The sequence below is a fragment of the Pteropus alecto genome, unplaced genomic scaffold (assembly GCF_000325575.1).
Source record: "Pteropus alecto unplaced genomic scaffold, ASM32557v1 scaffold78, whole genome shotgun sequence".
Lineage (NCBI taxonomy): Eukaryota > Metazoa > Chordata > Mammalia > Chiroptera > Pteropodidae > Pteropus > Pteropus alecto.
The window spans coordinates 10,833,628-10,853,520 of NW_006443124.1; the positions used below are offsets into that span (position 1 = coordinate 10,833,628).

General features: G+C 36.5%; 1 protein-coding gene, 1 non-coding gene and 3 pseudogenes across 2 annotated transcripts; 3 read left to right on the forward strand and 2 right to left on the reverse strand.

The window, feature by feature from the left end:
- The first annotated feature begins 670 nt into the window (after positions 1-670).
- On the forward strand, positions 671-16,302 carry ZCCHC10 (zinc finger CCHC-type containing 10). Its single transcript, XM_006923140.2, has 4 exons — positions 671-777; positions 9,752-9,913; positions 13,772-13,813; positions 14,465-16,302. Exons 1-4 carry the CDS (start codon positions 737-739, stop codon positions 14,730-14,732), a joined length of 513 nt encoding a protein of 170 aa, XP_006923202.1. The 5' UTR covers positions 671-736; the 3' UTR covers positions 14,733-16,302.
- Positions 1,462-1,580, reverse strand: LOC112471982 (annotated as a pseudogene).
- LOC112472044 lies at positions 12,474-12,589 on the forward strand (annotated as a pseudogene).
- A 2,222-nt stretch (positions 16,303-18,524) lies between the features above and the next one.
- On the forward strand, positions 18,525-18,643 carry LOC112472082 (annotated as a pseudogene).
- A 310-nt stretch (positions 18,644-18,953) lies between these two features.
- Positions 18,954-19,072, reverse strand: LOC112472056. Its single transcript, XR_003043498.1, has one exon. It is a non-coding gene; the product is annotated as a 5S ribosomal RNA (ribosomal RNA).
- Between the last annotated feature and the right edge of the window lie 821 nt (positions 19,073-19,893).

Genomic DNA, 19,893 nt, shown 5'->3' on the forward strand with positions numbered 1-19,893 from the left:
AGACGAATTCTAGATGTCTGAACACTGCAGTTTTATTCTGTGTGTGTCTGTATGTATATATCTTAAACATATATAACATAACTATACTTATGTATATAAAACTATACATATATAAAACCATAACTATACCTATATAATTAAGTTATATATATACACACACATATATATATATACACACACATATATATATTTCCCTTGTAGAGAATGTTCTTTCCTGCCTATGTAGCATACAGTTGACCCCTGAAGATGTGGTTAGGGGGCCCAGACCCCCCACAGTCGATAATCCACGTATAACTTTTTTCATTTCACGTGTAACTTTTGACTCTATAGTTAGAGTTTCACATCCACAGATTTAACCAACCGCAGATCAAAATCAGTATTTTCGATCCGCGGTTGGTTGAATCCACAAATGCGAAGCCGCTGGATGCCCGTGGATAAGAAAGGCCAACTGTACTGGGAAAAAAACTGTAGGATGAGTGGACCCGCACAGTTCAAACCCGTGTTGCTCAAGGGTCAACTGTACAAGTACTGATCCTTCAAAACCCTGTTTAGGCCACACGGCCTCACTCCACTGGCACGCACCTGACACACTTCACGGTCTCCCCCAGAAGTAGCCCGGGAAACCGGAGAGGCAGAACTAGCCCCGCCCACGCCTGCGTCAGCTTCTGGTTCCAACTCCCCGCCCCCTCCGAGGAGTTTCCCAAAACCCAGCGCGGCAAACCTCAGCTGCGTTAAGATGGCGACTCCCATGCATCGGCTCATAGCCCGGAGACAAGCGTAAGTGAGGGCCCCAGTCGGGGGGCGGGGAGACGCGCGTCAGCCGAAGGGTGAGCGGGCGTCGAGCTATGGGGCCGGTGTCGGATCCTCAGTGGGAACCGGCAGAGGGTGGCCGTTTTTTTCACGCGTTGCCTGCTCCGGGCTCCGGCCGGGCAATAAGTTTGGTGCCTATCGGCCAGCGATTTCGTGGAAGACAGCTGCATAAGGTCCAAGGGGCGGGACCTAGAGGAGTTCTGAAAAGAGCCTCGAGTTTTGTTTCCGAGAAGGGTTCGCACAGGAATTGGTCACTAGCTGGTTTTTGCCCCTTTGCCCCACCCAGCTGCCCACCACATTCGTGGCCGGGGGGAGCATGGAGTCCTGATCCGGACCCCCTACTCTCGCCGATGTATGCAGCCTGTAGCCGAGCTGGCTTTTCCTGTCTCTTTCCTATCGCCTTCCCTAGGAACAGCCTGACTACGACACCAACTTTCTCCCAAGTTATTGTCTTACTTTCTGCCATTCATTTTCTTGAACAAATATTAATTTATTCATTATCTACCAATATGTGCCAGATTTGGGGTATAGAGAAAAAGAGGTGTTCAAGACAAGCTGTGCTTTCAGAGAGCTTACATTCTAGCGGTGGGAAGAGTCGATAAATTAAACATTTTAAGTAAATGAAGTCGGTGATAAGAATTTTTTTTTATACGCCTACAAGCCCCGGTCTTCCTTGGTGGTCTTCCATCCAGGTACTAACTGGGCCCAACCCTGCTTAGCTTCCGAGATCAGACGAAATCGGGAGTGTTCAGGGTGGCATGGCTGTAGACGGTGAGATGAATTTTGAAGGAAATAGGTGATGGAAAGAGAGTAGGGCCCTGATTAGGTTGGTTGAACTGGAAAGGTATTTCTGAAGAGGTGACAGTTGAACAGAGATTGAAAGTGTGAGAAAGGAGCCAGTCATAAGAGGATTTGAGCATCCAGACAATAGCATAATTGCTTTGAGACAGGAAAGAACTTAGTTTTTAAGAACTGAAAAATGGCCATTGTGGTGAATGAGTGAGAGTGGCACGAGATGTTTGCCATGGACAGATAATGCAGGAGTCATCTCACATTCCCCTTGTAAAGCCTTTTTTCTTCTACAAACCTACACATGTGAATGTCTGCCACTTTTTCATTCTCTCAGCATTTCATGCTGTCAGCATTTGCACATCTATATCACTCGCATTCTGCTAGCATATATATTTATATTTATCTTTTATTTGTATTTTTTATTCTAAGAGCCCTGTTCATTCTCTGCCCTCCATCACACTCAGTCTCATGCAGGATGAGAAGAGTTTCTTGAGAATAAGAGTAAAGATTAAGGGAGTCAGGGTACCTAGTATGCTTGGTGGAGGAAGAAGGCTTTCAAGTCAGACAGTTCTGAGATCAAGAATGGAATGATCATAATACTTAATAGGCATGCTAACTCTCAGGTTTGTTCTTTTGCTTTGGTTCCGTACTTGGATAGTATGGAACATTCTCTCCTTTGGTCCCTAGATGACTGTAGTACCTAGGGCCCTTTATATCCTCTCAGCTTCAAGTTAATGTCATCTCACTGGTGTAGATTGGATTACATGCCCAACCCTGAACCGTGTCTACGCGATTGTGAAGCTCTGATTGACTTAGATCTCATTCTTCTCCCAGTGCAATCTAATGGGTCTCTATTAACCAATAATGAGCTGGGTGGGGTAGGTGAGAGGAGGTAATGAATGATAGATTGGCAAAATCAGCCAATGTCCACTTTAAATATGAAGTGAAAGTAAGACTTTTAACACCTAAAGAATATTGCTGTTTCTTATTTCAGAAGTATCAGAGTGTTAAACAAATGTTCTGTTTTCTACAGTATGACTGTATTTGGTACATGAGCTACACAGAAGCAAAAGACAAATTTTCCTTTGAGGAGCTTCTTGTCTTGTTGGGAAGAACACATATAGTTTATAATAAAAGCTATCATGATATACAGACTGTAAGTCACCAAGGAGTCAGAGAAAGAGGGCCTTCAGAGGCTAGGGGTGTCCTGGAGAGTTTGGGGAATATTTGGGGGGTGGGGAGCAGAAAAGGAGCCTTTGCTTTTAATTTTGTAGTCATCAAAGAGGTTTAATTTCATTTATAAAGAGTAAATATTGTTTCCATAATAACAAGTTTTAAATTGTTTTTAAGTTAGTCATGAGAAGCAAGAAAGTATTGTTGTCTTTCTTTTAAAAAGTCTTTGGAATAATAGAGAATGGGAAGAATATAAAAGAAAAAAAAGAGCCTAAATCTGAACTCCCCATGTAGCAGATCTCTCAGGGACTTAACTTTAAATCAATTGAAATGAGATTATTTTCACTTTGTAAATTGTAATTACATGTACTCATCTTCATATTTAAGTAGATTGTAGAATCTTGGCATTATTGGAATAATTTCTTCAATAACCCTTTCCCTGGATTCCCCTACTATCTCTTCAGCATCCAAGGTAGTCATCTAACTTTGGATTGAACACCTCCAGTAGGATGTATTCACCCTCTTAAAGTAGCCTGTTACATTTTTCAAATCTCTCAAAAAGTTTATATTAAGCTAAAAAGAAAAAATGATATTTACCAAGCTAAAAACCCTGTTCCCTTCTAACATCTCAGCTTTTGACCTAAACTGTGGTTTCAATCAGTTAAAACCCCTAAGTGTTTTCCATTTGAATTGCCATCAAGTCAAGCTTCCCCTGTATCGATTTTCTGGACTTAAGTGTCAAACTTACTTTTACCCTTGTTAAATTTCATCTTGTTAGAGTCAACACAGTTCCAGCCTGTCAAGACCTATTGGATCCTGATTCGGTCAACCCCTTGTATTAACTATCCCTCTCAGCTTTGTGTCAACTGCAAGTTTGATAAATATGCACATCTGTGTCTTCATCCAAGTCATTTATAAAAATGTTGAACAAGACCAAACTGAGGACCAAACCCTGCAGGCCATCACTGGATACCTGTCTCTATATAATTTATTCCAACCCATTAAACAGTACTCATAGTCAACTGATCAACTGATTGTTCTGTTTTGTTCACAAGAATATTGTGAGACTTTCCAAGATGCCTTATTGAAATATAAATACCCAAAAGGCAATAAGATTTGATATCTAGCAATCCTGGCTTTTTTTTTTTTTTTTTTTTTCCTGAATGGATTTAATAAATCCAGCCAGAATTTTGCCTGCAATGAATATCAAGTTCATTGGTCTAGTTTGTGAAATCTACCCTCCTCCCCACTTCGAAAATCAAAACAGCATTTGTCTACTTTCAGTCTTTCAGCATCACTCCTGTTTGCCAGACAGAGTTCCTCAGATTACCAGCAGCAGTACCACAGTCTCACCTGGAAAATCTCTGGTATGTCCAGGAGCAATCACGTGGGCCATGTGACTTAAACACATTCAGAATGGATAAGGGCACTGTTACCCACTCCTCAAGAATCTTGAGCTTCAATTTTTACTTTTTTCATTCTGCTTATCATTGTGTTTGAGTTAAGACCGAAGCAAAATAAAAATAATTCTGCTTGTCCACTTTGCCCATAACGTGGTATTGGTGGCCTATTTGCCTATTACCCCAAATAGTGAACCTATTTCTTTTTTTTGATTCTTCGTGGTTTAAGTATAACTGAAACATAAACAATTTTCAATGTTCTTGATATCTTTCACTGGTCTCAGTTCATTTGGGCAGGAGGCTTTCAGTTTTTTCTCTTATACGCCTTTACAATTCTTCTGTATCCCTTAGTTATATGTTCCTTTAAAAGTATCTTTTAATATCTGTTTTATGATTTTACACACAATCCATGTTCATTATAGAAAAGTTAGAAAATATAGATAAGGGAAAAAGTATTATAATCCTACCCCAAATACAGTCATTGTTTACATTTTAGTGTATAACCTTTCAGGCCATTTTAAATATTTTAAATGGCCTCATAGTGTTCTTTATGGATGTACAATAACTTTTTGGCCATTTCTTTTGTTGTTGGATAGTTAGGTTTATGCTTATAAACCATATCATACTTCCTGTAATAAATATGTATGAAACTGAATTTTTACATATATCTTATTATTTCTGGATCAGATGGTATGGACATTTTTCAAAAGTTGGGGTTGTTGAGGTTTAATTTACATAGAGGAAAATTCATCCTTTTTAATGTACAGTTCTATGAGTTCTGAAAAATATATATAGTCATATAACCATCACCAAAATCAAGATGTAGAACAATTTCAATATACCAGAAGCCCCTAAGGCCCTTTCCCAATCACAACCTCCTCTCTCCTTGCTAATAACCACTCTCCTAACATTTATAGTAATTACTTCCTTGCTTCTCTTTGTACATTTACCATCTAACTATACTTTAATTTTAATGCATTAGAGTTTAATTATACCTATCTTTGAACTTTATACAAAATTAGACAATTTGAATTCTTTTGAGCCTGGTTTATATCTAAGATCCATCTAAATTAAATTAAGCTGTAATTTGTCCATTTTTATTACTATGAAGTATTCCACTGTATTCTATACCAGGGTTCCCCAACCCCTGGGCTGCAGATTGGTAGGAACCAGGCCGCACAGCAGGAAGTGAGCAGTAGGTGAGCGAGCGAAGCTTCATCTGTATCTGCAATCTCCAGCACTAGCATCATCGCCTCAGCTCCACCTCAGATCATCAGGCATTAGATTCTCATAGGAGTACTAGTCTCTGTATACCACAAATTAATTACTCTACTTTAACGTTATTTCCAATTTCGAGGATGTTACAAAGCATGCTGTTAAGAATATTCTTTTAGTTCTTCCTCTTCCTCTTCCCTTCTTGAGCAAGTCGGTCCTGAAGCCCTTAGGTGGTGCAGAGCAGGGCAGGCATCCATACAGGGGATCGACCTGGCATTGGAATGTCAGCACTAAAGTGGGGTAAGTTGGGCGGCATCCACGAGGAGCATGAACTGGCCTGCAGTGTCAGCAGGGTGTGGAGGACATCCAGTGGGGGAACAGTCCAGTGCAAGGTATCAGATCCCAAGCAGAAAGAGGGCAGTGTCCATACATTGAGGCAATTCAGCACAAGTTTGTCACCTGAGTGGGGAGAATATAAAAGTAGGTGAGGAGTGGTGAATTAAGTGGGGGTGTAAGAGCCTAAGCAGAAAGAGAAATGTGTACACATGTGGGGACCTGGCCTGGCAATGGGAGTCAGCCCAAGCAGAGTGAGAAGCATGTCCACATGGGGGTGGGGGAGGACAATGAAGGGCAGAGTATCAGATCCCAAGTGGAGTAAAGAGAACACCTGTATGGAGGAGGGGGCAGCAGTGGCAGCAATAGGCAATTGCTCATATGAAAAGAAGTGACAAAATGAGTAAATCTATTTAGGATCATGGGATCTAGATTTCTCACTGGGGAAGGAAAGAATGGAGTAAACCCTGTGAAGGGTTTGGATTGGAATTAAAGGTATCGGTATGATTTCATGGTTTTCAAAATATGTAACTATAGATATAAATGTGTGTGTGTTCCCTACCTCTGTCCACTGAGCATATGTGGGAGCAGCAATGTCCCAATAACAGTGAGCACCCATGTGCCCCAATCTTAACTTTTAATATTATCAGGGCTACCTCAGGCTGATTTCAGAGCAGGGCAGGGAAAGTGTAAGATGAACCTGGAATTTTTTGTTGTACCAGAAAGCAAGGTTATGCTCAAAGAATGATGGAGCCATGTCAAAACAACACAGAATCCACTTGAAGGGATTTCATACTGACCAAGTCTAGGACAATCTGAGCATCAAAAAAGTTGTGGTAATTGATTATAACTCATTGAATAAAAGAGAAAAAATATGAGTTTATAGTGATAGATACATAAAGGATCTAAAAATTTAATGAGCAGGATATTTATGGGTTGTCAAGTACCAACCAACAAAATATATTTATGAATTACTATACTACTTTTCAATTACAGTTATGTAACAGAGTACCCCAGAATTTAGTGACTTCTGACAGTAAACATTATCTCAAAGTTTCTGTGGGTCAGGAATTCAGGAGCCACTTAGCTGAGTGAGTCTGACTCAGCCTCTTCTGTGTGGTGTGGTCAGGATGTTGCAGGGTATGCAGTCATCTCAAGGCTTGACCAGGACCAGACAGTCTGCTTTCAGGATGGCTGATTCACAGGGCTGCTGGCAGGAAGCTTCAGTTCCTCCTCATGTAGGCCTTCCTAGAGGCTGATTGAGCATCTTCATGACATGGCAGCTACTTAACCTGATCTTCGAAGTCACACTTCATCACTCTGCTTTATTCCATTAGTTAGAAGCAAGTCACTAAGTCTGAGCCACACATTCAAGGAGAGGAGAATTAGGCTCCACCTCTTGAAGTGAAGAGCATCAAATAATTTGTGGACGTAATTTTAAACCACCAAAAGTTTTAAATGGACAAGTAACTTTACAATGCAAAGTCTGGTAAGAGAATGTACTAGTTCATAGAAATATGCAGTGAAATATTCTGGATTGATGAGGCATTAGGTTGTCAATTTACAAATGTTTCAGGAAAAATAGTTCTTTAAAATCAAAACTTTTCTGTAAGGTTGTGATTGTTTCATATATTTTTAAAATGCCCTAAAGGAAAGCAGTGTTCTTACACATGTTATCTGGTATAGTTGCACATGGATGTCTACTGCATAAATACCTACAGGTGGAATTGCTGGACCATAGAGTATGCATCTCTTCAACTATGGTAAATTTTTTTTCAGAATGGTTGTACCAGTTTACACTGGGACTAACCATGAGTGTTACTCTTGCTACGTATCCTTGCTAACATTGGCGATTGCCAGTTTTTAATTTTAGTCTTTCTTTGGGGTGTCTAGTGCTATCTCATTGGAGTTTTAATTTGCTTTTCTTTCATTAGTAATGAGCACCTGTTCATGTTTGTTGATAATTTGTATTTTCCAATCCCATTTTTGTACTGTCTTTCCATTTTCCACTTCATCTTATTTTTCTGTTATCTGTCATTTTCTTATTGATTTGTAAGAGTTCTTTGTGTACTCTGGAGATGGTAATATATGTTGCAAGAATCTTCTCCCATTTTTTGGGCTTCTCTTTTTACTCTCTTCATTGTACATTTTGATGAGATTCTTAATTTTAAATTTTAGTATAATTTATCAATCTTTCTCTTTATGATTAGTGTTGTGATTTGTTTTTTAAGAATTCTTAACTCAAATGTGTCACTTTTTAAGATACTATCTTTTAAAACCTTTATTGTTTGGCCAGGTCTGTGATTTATGTGTGCATATAGGGAAAAGTAGAGGTTAAGCCTTTTCCATATGCATAACTAGTTATTCCTATACTATTCATAATCTGTCCTTTCCACCACTGCTCTCTGATGTCATGGTTGTCATAAATTAAGTGTTCATATGTACATTAGTCTACTTCTGGACATTCTATTTTGTTCTGTTGGCTTATTTGTACATCTTTGCTCCAATCTCATATTATTAATATTATAGCTTTATCATAAGTCAGTGTCTTTTAATCTAAGTCTTCCTTATTTGTTCCTTTACAAGGGTATTTTGGCTATTCTTGACCTTTTGAATTTCCATTTTAGGATAAGTTTGATAAGTTCCAAAACAAACAAACAAACAAAAACCTGTCGAGATTTTTATTGGCATCACTTTGAATCTATAGATCAGTTTGGGAAGTATGGATATTTTTACAACATTGAGTCTTCCAGTCTATGAACATGGTATATCCCTCTATTATTCACTTCTTTGGATGTCTAATTCCTCTCAGTAATGTTTGTTTTCTGCATAAAAGTCTTGCACATATTTTCTTCAATTTATTTTTAGGTTTTTGGTATTTTTCAGGCTATTATAAATATCACCTTTTAAAATTTCATTAACTGTTTTTGTTTTGTAGAAACAATCGATTTTTACATGTTGACCTTTTATCTAACACAGAGTTTGGCAAACTGAATCCTGCCTGCTACCTGTTCTTGTAGGCTTGTAAGCAGAGATTGTTATTTACATATGTATATAGATGATCAATTTGATGACAGGGAACACCAACTTTGAACCTCAATTGAGTGAAATGTTATCCTCCAGAAAAGAATTTCATTCTTCTCATTAGTAAACCTCTTTTATGTGAAATATTTTTCTTAATAAAATATTTGTGGAAATTTGTTCTCTTATTATAGAAGTGTCTACATAATATCCTTAATTTTGCCTCTTGGTCTGCAAAGCCTAAAATATTTACTATCTGATCCTTTACAGACAGTTTGCTGACCCCAATCTAAAACCTTGCTGAATTCACTTATGAATACTAATTATTTTTAAAATGTTATCTGTAGATTCTTTTGGATTTGCTGTGTACATAATACATCATCAATGAGGAATGACAGTTTTATTGCTTTCCAATTCTTTTATCTGTTTTTCTTTGCTTGCTGCATCTTAACCTAATTTTAGGGATTGTGAGTTTTCTTAGCCTCCTAGATGACTAATAGCCGGGCTGCACTCAATAAATGGTTGGTTTATTCTTAGGGTGTAGCCCCTCAGAGTCCTAACTCTGGAAACAAATTTGTCTTCCTAGCTTATTGTAAGTGATGCTGATCCTGTTGAGTTAGGCAAATACCCCACTGCAAGAGTCGACTTAACTCAACAGGTCGTTTAGAATGTTGTGACTGTCTTTCTAGTTCTGAGCTAAAGAGTTGGTCTGAGTTACATAGTTGGCCATTACTGGAATAGAATTGAGGATGAAGGTTTGAACTCAAACAAGGTCCATGCTCTTAACCACTCACTATACTGCTTTGTGATTAAATCTAACATAAATAGATTAAATCTAACCACTCACTATACTGCTTTGTGATTAAATCTAACATAAATAGATTAAATTATGTTTATTTTTTAGGTAGGCCTTAAACATCTTTTTCACTTTATATTGTTTATGTCTTTCATGGCAGAAAATGTCAAGCGAAAAATTTAAGGCCTGTATTCTAATTTTTGCTCTTTAGTGAAGCAAATAAGCAACATGTAAGGTGTCAGAAATGCTTGGAATTTGGACATTGGACTTATGAATGCACTGGAAAAAGAAAATACCTACATAGGCCTTCGAGAACAGCAGAACTAAAGAAAGCTTTAAAAGAAAAAGAAAACAGATTATTATTACAACAAAGGTAAGTTTATATGGGGTACCCAAAGAAATATTTTTGTTTATATTTATGGGATTTATTAAGGGCCTGAATGTTTCATGGTGGTTATCCAGATTTAGATTATAATTCTAGCTAATGTTTAATGAGAACTTAGTATATGCCAGGCACTGTACTAAGCTCTTTAGAAGTATTAGCTTATTTAAGTGTCATATCTATACCATAAAGGTAAACTATTATTAACCCCCATTTTACATATAAAGAAACTGAGGCGCGGAGGGGTTCAATAACTGGCTCAGTGTCATACAGCTAGTAAGTAGAAAAGTTAAGTGAAACCAGTTAGCTTTCTTCAGAAGCCATACTCTTAATCATTTTGCTTTATTGCCTCAGTTGCCAATGACATGACCACAGAATACTGTGAGGTAGATTATGTGAGCTGATATGAAAAGATATCTAGGAGAAATGTCCAAGATACTTATATTAAGTACAGAGACCAGGTAGAGAACAATATGTAAAATATGCTATCATTTATGTTAAAAAAAAGAAAAAAAGAAAAAAAGAATAATGGAAGTTTTTGGAAAATATAAATGATCAATAATAATAGTTCCTTTCTAGAAGGAGAGCTAGATAGGAAGGAAACTGGAAAATTGTTATTTACCCTTTTGTGTCCTTTGAATAAAGCTTTTAAATTCCTGTGAAATAAGTAAGTATACATGTTTCAGAGAGACTTAAATAGGAAGGTGCCAGGTCAACTTAATGCTTCATGTTAGCATTCACACAGCGTCTTCAGGACTGTGTGCTCTCTAATAGTATCTTAAACATCTGGACTTTCATGGCAGCAGTCTTCCACTTTGTAGACCTCAAGTCTCTTTAAAGGTTACGCAGGAATAGATAAGTAATCAGTTTTTAAGTCATCAACATTAATATGCACTTTTTCCAAAAATAAATCTGTATGAGAAGGTGCTTCCTGGTTCTCTATTTTCACATCCTGTTTCCTAAACAACCCTTCTTTAATTTCACTAAAGACACACCTCTCACCTATCTAATCTTACCTTGTATTGTCCTCATGTATAAAAAGCCAGAGATTTTTCAAAATACTGATATTTGTACTGATAAAGTGAATGGCCCTAATTATTGGAAGGAAGTTATTTTGCAAATTTTTTTTCCCAGCAAGATTGAAGGAGGACCTAATTGAGTTATCAATTTAAAAGTATATTTTATGTACAGCTGAAACCTACTGGATTTCGTTAACCAATATCACCATAAAAAATTAATTTAAAAAAAAACTATATATATTTTAAATAAATTTATTTAAATTAGTTTCAAGTATATAGTATATTGGTTAGACATCTATAATGTTCATAAAACGATCCCCCCAATTGTTCCCTCCCGCTCCTGGCCCTCCACTTAACTTACATAATAATACTAACTGCATTCTCTCTGCCATGCTCCCCATACCCAACTATCAACTACTAATTTGTTCTTCTTTGACCCTTTACCCCATTCTACTAGCCTCCCAACCCTCCTCCCCTCTGTCCATTACCAAATTGTCCACTATATTTGTGAGTCTGTTTTTGATTAGTTTGTTCTTTTTGTTCCTTAGATACCACATGTAAGTGAAATCATATGGTATTTATCTTTCTCTGTCTGACTTATTTCACTCAGCATTATAACCTATAGATCCATCCAAGTCATTGCAAATGGTAGGATTTCATATTTTTTTAATGGCTGAGTAATATTCCATTATACATATGAATCATAATTTCTTTATCCAGTCATCTGTTGATGGGCATTTAGGTTGCTTCCATATCTTGGTTATTGTAAATTGTGCCGCCATGAATATTAGAGTGTAAAAAAAGTCTATTTTAGTGACACATCATTATGTTACTTGTAGACTATAACATGGGAGGAAATCAAAGAATTGAGTCACTTTGCTACAGCAAAACTCTTTCTGTTCCCATCTCCCTATTCAAGTTAACAAGTCTTGTCAGGGTTAAATCTATAAAAATTAAGTATAGGAATTAAATTGATATTGAACCTTGTCACTGTCTAGCAAATAATATATTTTTACATCATTTTAATCAATTTTTTAGTAATAATGGTAATGGTTGATCAATTAAGAAATTTTAAATACTTTTAAAGCAAATGGTCACAGGTAATTAAAATATACAATTTCAAGTTATGTCTATATTTTTATTGCAAAGAAATATAGATGATAAGTAAAATTTTCAGCCATAAAAATATTTAAGATACTTTCTATGGAGAAAGCAGAATAAAAGTACAAGTTCAAAGAGAAAAAAAGGACAATGTAAAAGTATCAACTGTTAAAGATAAGCTTGTTTGTGTATTTTTTAAGTGAATTACAATAGGTATCAAATTATTGTGACATTTACTTTCTATTGGATACAATTATCAAAGTGATATAGCAATTTTCTTTTTAAAATATCAATATATAATAAGCCAGAGATAGACCTTTTGTAAATATTAAAACTTAGAATAAGACATGGTTCCATAGTGTAGCAGTTAGCACGTCTGCTTTACTCGCAGAAGGTCCTGGATTCGTGCCCCAGTGGAGCCACGGTCCATGGTCTACAGCCATGACACCCTGAACAAGCCCGATGTCTGATCTTGGAAGCTAAGCAGGGTCAGGCCTGGTTAGTACTTGGATGGGAGACCACCTAGGAAGACCAGGTGCTGTGGGCATAAATAATAATAAATAAATAAATAAATAAAATAAAACTTAGAATTAAAAAGTATGAGAAATACATAGTTTTACAAAACTCTTTATTCTTTTATTAGGAATGTAAGTAAAAATTGTTTGATATCTATCCTGAAGAGTAAAAGTTAGGAATAATTTCTACCCAACATTTACTTTTGTTTTTCTAGTTGTATTGCATAAGCATCTTGATGTTGAAAATACATAGAATATATGAATTTTAGATATAGCTCTGTTACATAAAGATTGCTATTTTCAGGCTTAAGGATAAAATGAAAGAAATGTGTGAATTTTGACGATCATGGATTTTTGTAGTGTGGTTTAATAAATGTACTTATCCCACTTATTTTACCCTCAAAATGACAATTCAAAAAGTAACTCCATTGTGTGAAACTTTACATAAATGTATATTTATATTGAAGATCTAGGAAATAAGGATAGAAGTCCTAGGAAATATAAAGAAGTCCAGAATATGGAAATGTTAAATTTACGAAACATTGCTATAGTAATAGAATTCCGTAATTTGAAAACCTGCATGTAGTCTGGCAGAAATATAACAGCAAACATTTGTATGTTTTGTCCAAAAACTTTGTTCTTGGTAAATAATGTGAAGGAACACAGTCTCAAGATATTAAGTCTCTGGTTCTTAAACAGTAAATGACTATCTGAGAGACATGCAGAAAAAGAAATGATTATTTTAAATCAAAGGTTGCTTAGTTTTTTATATGCAGTGGCCAATTATTATATGACTCTGGAAACTCAAATTATAAATTATAACTATTGTGCTATTATTTGTTTTGTTTTGTTGTTCAGGAAGTAGTTAGGGTAGCTATGTCAACCTTAGTTCAAAACTAAAAAAGGATCAAATTGGGGCATTCAGTCATCTTAACCACTAACTTACCTGGCTTCTAAGATACAGTTGATAGATAACATCTGCTTGCTTCCGTGCTGGTTAAGTTGGAAGTTTTTGGAAGCTGCATGTACCACATGCAGCCTACAATAGGAGACTTTCCATTTGGTTATAACAAGAAATGCTGGACTCTGAGTACATATTATGAAAGGCAAAGTGTTTCTCCAATGTAAAAAGTTTTGGGGATAATAAGTGTTTGTCTGAGTTGTGTATAATCACTCTATTAACAGGAGCTTTTTCTCCCCCTTGTGTTTATCAGCATTGGAGAAACTAATGTAGAAAGAAAGACCAAGAAAAAAAGGTATGTGTGGCTTTAGGAGTATTATATAGATAATAAATAGTTAACACCAGTTGGAGGGATAGGAAGAGTGATTTTAAAATAAGAGTTATAAGATTTGGATCTGAAATCTTATGTTTGCAATTTATGATTAACTATCATCCTGTTTTCTGATAGTTCCTCTCCTTACCTGTCCTGAATTAATTGCCTTCTTTTCTCCTTTTTCTCCAACTTTCCAAAGTCCTTATTCTGGAAATAGTAAATAATTCCTCTTGTCTTAGAATAGGAAATGTTATTAGACTAGTAAGAAACTATTGACCAGCTATATTTGGTCTGAAGTAGTTAAGATAATGAAACATTTGCCACTGTCCATGAGGTTTAAATTAACCCAATTGTTACACTGCAACTTTATTCTAATATTATTTGCTCTGGAACATAATGTTTTAGGTACACTTATCTTGAACTCCATTCAAGAGTGAAATCGCTGAAGTTAAAGACCTTGCTAAGTAGGGGAAGGGGTGAGGTTAAAATAGTTTTGTGCAATCCCAAAAGCATCAAATCCAGGGATAACTGCCAGCAGAACTTTAGTTTATACATACACATAATATTCATATGAAATTAGCATTCCATTAAGTGTCAGCTTCCCATGCAAATAACTGTCGATTGTCTTAATAGGTCTAAGAGTGTTACCAGTTCCAGTAGCAATAGCAGTGACAGTTCAGCCAGTGATTCTTCATCAGAGAGTGAAGAAACGTCTACCTCATCCTCCTCAGAAGACAGTGACACAGATGAAAGCTCCTCCAGTTCGTCATCTTCAGCCTCTTCCACAAGCTCTTCTTCGTCCTCTGATTCAGACTCAGATTCCAGCTCTTCCAGTAGCAGCAGCACTAGCACAGGTAGCAGCTCTGAGGATGAACCACCGAAGAAGAAGAAGAAGAAATAGAATTGCTCCATCCACATTGGACTGACAGACTGAAAACATTAATCTGATTCTCAAAAGGGAATTTAAGATATGTTAAAGCCAAATAGGTTAACTGACCAAAATTCCTAGAGCTCAAAAGTTCCTAAATGCTTTACGTTGTAAGAGCATAAAAAGTATTAAAATGGATTATATATATATATACTTTTTTATTTTAAGGATGAATCTTATTTTTCTTTTTTATCTCTAAACTCTGTCTCTAAAACTTAAAGCTGAAATCTAGTAAATCTCTTTTTGTGATAAAACTTATGTTTTCTCCCTGGGAAATAAATCCTATACTTTGTAATATGTTAGCGTTATGTATCAGACATGTTTTCAGGATAATGCATCAGAGTATCTGGCAGTGAATTTCTAATGCTTTTGGCTGTGTGTTATTATGTCAGATTTAACATTGTTGCTCCTAAGTTTAGGAGTTTTTCCTACTGTTGATAAATTGCTCTATTTTTATGTTTATGTTCAGAAAGTTATTTTAACTTCTTGTTCTAAATGAAAAGTTCAAGGAACCTATTAATATATTTATACTATTTGGATGGCACAAGTTTCAAGTTACTGTGTAATATCATTGTTTGTTTTCTTCTGATTTTTAGAGTACACTTTTCTGAGGAAAATTATTCTAAAGGAACCTGAAAAGGAACAAAAATTCTAAAACTACTTAGGAATCTAATCATGGTGCCTTTCGATAAATTCGGTATAACAGAAAAGAAAGCAGTCATTTAAGAGGCTAACAAGTAAAAGCGATGTAGATAGCTTTGTGTGTTAATATGCTGAAAAAGGTACCATTCAAAATGGAAAAGAAAATAGGAGAGAGGTAATTTTTACAGAAAATTAGGGAGATGTTGGTTGCCTTTTTTTAAGCTTTTGTAAAGATTGCCTTTTACCATTTTTGCAATTGTGGAATGACAGTTTATGTGGTAACTGGTCATGTATGACAGTCTACTGCATAAATATGAATGACTTGGATAAATCTGCTGTGTTTACATAGCACATACAGTTGAAATCTAGCATGAAAGGTTAAAAAGAAATATTGTATAATATTTCTTAAAAGTAAAATACTCTGCTGTAGTGAAATTATTTGGTTTAATATCACAATCTGATGTCTTGAGCATTTTGGAAAGAGGTATCATTTATAGAAAAATCTTGATTTGGGTTAAACATAGGCTTTTGAAACTATAGATGTTGTCTTCTTTATATTTTTATAAGAAAGTGATAGAAAACTACTTTTGAAGAAAATGGACTTCTATTTAAATGTTGAAATATGTGTATGTTGTGAGTTTAAGGAGCCTGTAATTACCTGTAAGTTTTAAAGAACCATCTGCTCAGTAATTGTAAATAAACATCCTTCCAAAGGCTCTATACAGAATGTATCAATTGACAGGAAAATTTAATGAATTACTTGTTAAACACATTTTACAATGTTTCTGATCTCCATAAGGGCAATTTGCCAGTCAAAGAACTTGGAAGAGAAGAAAAATGTGTACACAGGATGCATCACTTGCAATTAAATAAAACTCATAGTTTGTGCTCACAAGTTTAAGCTTCTGTTACCTCTCTGTTTTAATATCAGTTTTAATTCCTTTTGAAGGTAAGGGCATTTAAACACATTCTAATTACTTTTACTATTACAATAGGTAAAAAGTGTGCCTGGAGAGAGGGCGAGAAACTATTTTCTAGTTACACAGTTTACTCAAAAAAGCAGAGTCAATTGCAAAATGGAGACTGACTTCCAAAGAGTTTCTCCCATCCTTCCTTAAAGCAAAACTCTGGAAGTTGAGTCCCTAGCAAATGTAGGAAGTGCATTATTTCTCAACCCAACCATTTCAAAAGGAGTAATTGGATCATAAATTTTCATTTTACAAACATTTCATTAGTATGACTACAATAATGAATTTTTGTTCTGGAATCAAAATATGGCATCAGGCCACAAGTTGGCACTAGCAATGAAAAAAAGCAGAGAAGATGTACTTCATATTCATGACTCTATTCTTTTTATTTTGAACTGATTGTAGATTTACAGAAAAGTTGTAAAAATATTACAATATTCCTATATATCTCACCTAGTTTCCCCAAATGTTAGCATCTTACATAACCATCATTGTCACTGGATCAGAACAAGGAAATTAATATGTGGTAAAACACTGTTAATTAAACCATAAACCTTTTTCATATTTCACCAGTTTTCCCATTAATGTCCTTTTTCTGTTCCAGAATATTACTGAGAAAATGCATTTACTTCTAAGTCTACTGTCTGTAACAGTTCCTCAGTCTTTCTTTGTCTTTCAAGTCCTTAACGACTTTTGAAGAGTATTAATCAGTTATTTTGTCTAATGTCCCTCAGTTTGGGTTTGTCTGTTGTTTTCTTGTGATTGAACTGAGGTTATGCTTTCTGGAAGAATATTGCAGAAATGAAGTTGTATCTTCAGTCCATCAAATCACAGGATCCTAATGTCGATATGTCATTTATTATTGGCGATGTTGACCTTGATCACATGGTTGAGGTGGTTTCTGTCAGCTTTCTCCTTTTAGTTAATAATATCTGTGAGAAGATACTTTGAGATGATGTAAATTGATTCTCCTCACACTCACCCAAATATTTTTAGTGGATCTTGTCTGTGACAATTATTACTGTGATGTTTTGCCAATGGTGATTTTCTATTTCCTGCTTTCCTTCCACTGACTGGAATTTTGTAAGGAAGAGCTATTTCATCTCTTTCACTTATTTAATTATTTATTGTGTGGGCTGTGGGTGTTTATTTTGTTTTATGGGATAAAATCCACTAATACTGCTATTGATTTTGTTGCTCACATCGTCCCACCTTAGGCTGTCAGGAGAGCTCCTTCAGGTTGGCTCCTTTGTTCTTTCGACAAATCCTCATTTTCTTAAAAAAGTATTTTCTTACTTTCTGGGACCACAAGATGTTCTGATGCAGGACAGGGCAAATTTCCCAGAGTTAGGGGACAGGGAGACGAAGCCCTGCACCAAGAGGAGAAGAGAGGGTCCTTTGGTAGAGAGTAGAGAAAGAATTCAACACACATGCCAAAGTTAAAGTCAAAAGGAAAGTTTATTAGAAAAGGGGTACCACTCCATAGGCAGATCGTGGTGTCCCTTCGGAGGCAGAGAGTGAGAGAGCCTGACAGAGACTCAAGAGGATCAGAGACGATAGAGATGAGGACAGTGAGAGAGACAGAGTAAAGGCACTGAGAGGGACAGAGTAAAGACAGACCCAGAGTGTTCAGGGAATTCAGTTTATATATCATTCTTTAGTTCCAGTGAGCTGCAATTTAAAGACTTTCTTTACCCATTTTCTTTGATATGGACATAGAGTGAGGAAGGCGAAGGAGAAGGGTATATAGTATGAAAAGGTAAGATAGCGTGAAAGGCCTGCTGGCAGTTCCAGCTTTTAATCCATAGGTTCCCTGCGGTTTTAGCCATAGGGATGAACAAATTTATTTTGTGTAGGGCAGCCACTTAAAGACTCTATTTTCCTATTTCCCCTTCACAGGTGTGGGAAATGAGTTGTTAGCAATCACAGCAGAAATTTTCCTTTGTTCTCCAGTTGTCCTCAGTGGCCTGGCTGCAGGGCTGATCAGCAGATTGCAGTCTCTGAATGTTGCTTGATTTAACCTTCTCTTGGCTCCTCCCTACGTTACTCCACGTTCATCTTGTTTTCTCCCTGCCTGTACTTTGGAACCAACTGCTTCTCCAAGGGACCTGCCCTGATTTTTTCACTGGAGAACAGTGTTTAGAACCTAAGATTTGTCTATGGCCATGCTACTCTGAACAAGCCTGATTCCATCTGTTCTCGGAAGCTAAGCAGAGTTGGGCCTGGTTAGTACTTGGATGGGAGACCACCTTGGAATACCAGGTGCTGTAGGCATAAAAAATAAAATAAGGGACTGTAAACTGACAAGGTCCTTGCAACCTGTAAGGTCAACCAAGTGTTGCCTCGCCTAAAAAAAAAATCTAAGATCTGTGTGCTGTCTTAGTATGCTTTTTACACATTTTGAATGATAGTGTTATAAGGTGGTTAGACTGGGTGCGGAGGCTTGCCATTTGCTGGAGGAAGTAAGATGTCTTCCCCTTCAACATTTCTCAGCTTTCTGTGCTTTCCTTTCACTGGACTCTTCTTCAGGAACAATGCTTTCTTTGACAGCAAATGGAAGAGGCAGTCTTTTTTTTTTTTGTTACGCCTACAGCACCTGGTCTTCCTAGGTGGTCTCCCATCCAAGTACTAACCAGGCCTGACCCTGCTTAGCTTCCAAGATCAGATGGGATTGGGCATGTTCAAGGTAGCATGGCCTTAAACAAGGCAAAGTCTTTAATTAAAAATTGTCATTACTGCCTCCCTTCCCCCACTCTACAATATATGTAAATTCAGGCATAGGACAAATATCCATTTTCCGACACCAGGCTATGTTCTTGACAAAAAAAGGAAATATTTCAAATTGTATTTTTGTATGCTACCCTGCAGGTTTTTACACTCTGGGAAAATTGTGCCAGAAAAAGATTTAGATGTGTGTGTGTAGTAAAGACTGAGGAAGGCCTTATGAAAAAGGAAGAGAGAAAAGAAAGCCAATAGGATACTTGGGCTGCACATAATCTCAGATGAATTTTAGGAGAGGGAACAGATGGAAGTTGACCTGGAAATTGCCGATGTTCTTGAAAAATCTTTTGTGTACCCCCAAGAGTTCCTGTGCCTACTAGCCAAGGTAATTGGTAATATCAACCACAAACAGAAGAACTGATATTTGGAAGGTACAATCTACCAATGTACAAATAACACTTCAACAATGGTTTCCTTGGAATCAATTCACCATCTAGTTGGAGAGACCACACTCACATACACACACACACATGCACACACACGATAACATAAAGAACAGTGAAAAGATGACTTTCGGTTAAACTTAGCCAATTGAACCTATGTGTTTATTATTCCTCCTGAAATATAATGGAAATGGCAGAAAGAAAACAATATAAACTCATAAGGCAAAGAGAAAATGAGAGGAGATGAAAGAGATGAGAAATACAAATCTTTTGAAAGCTGGAAAGTTGCTGGAATAGTGGATGCCAACTTAAACAACCAAGAAAAACCAAAGCGTAAGTCTGCAGTCAAAGTCAACAGGA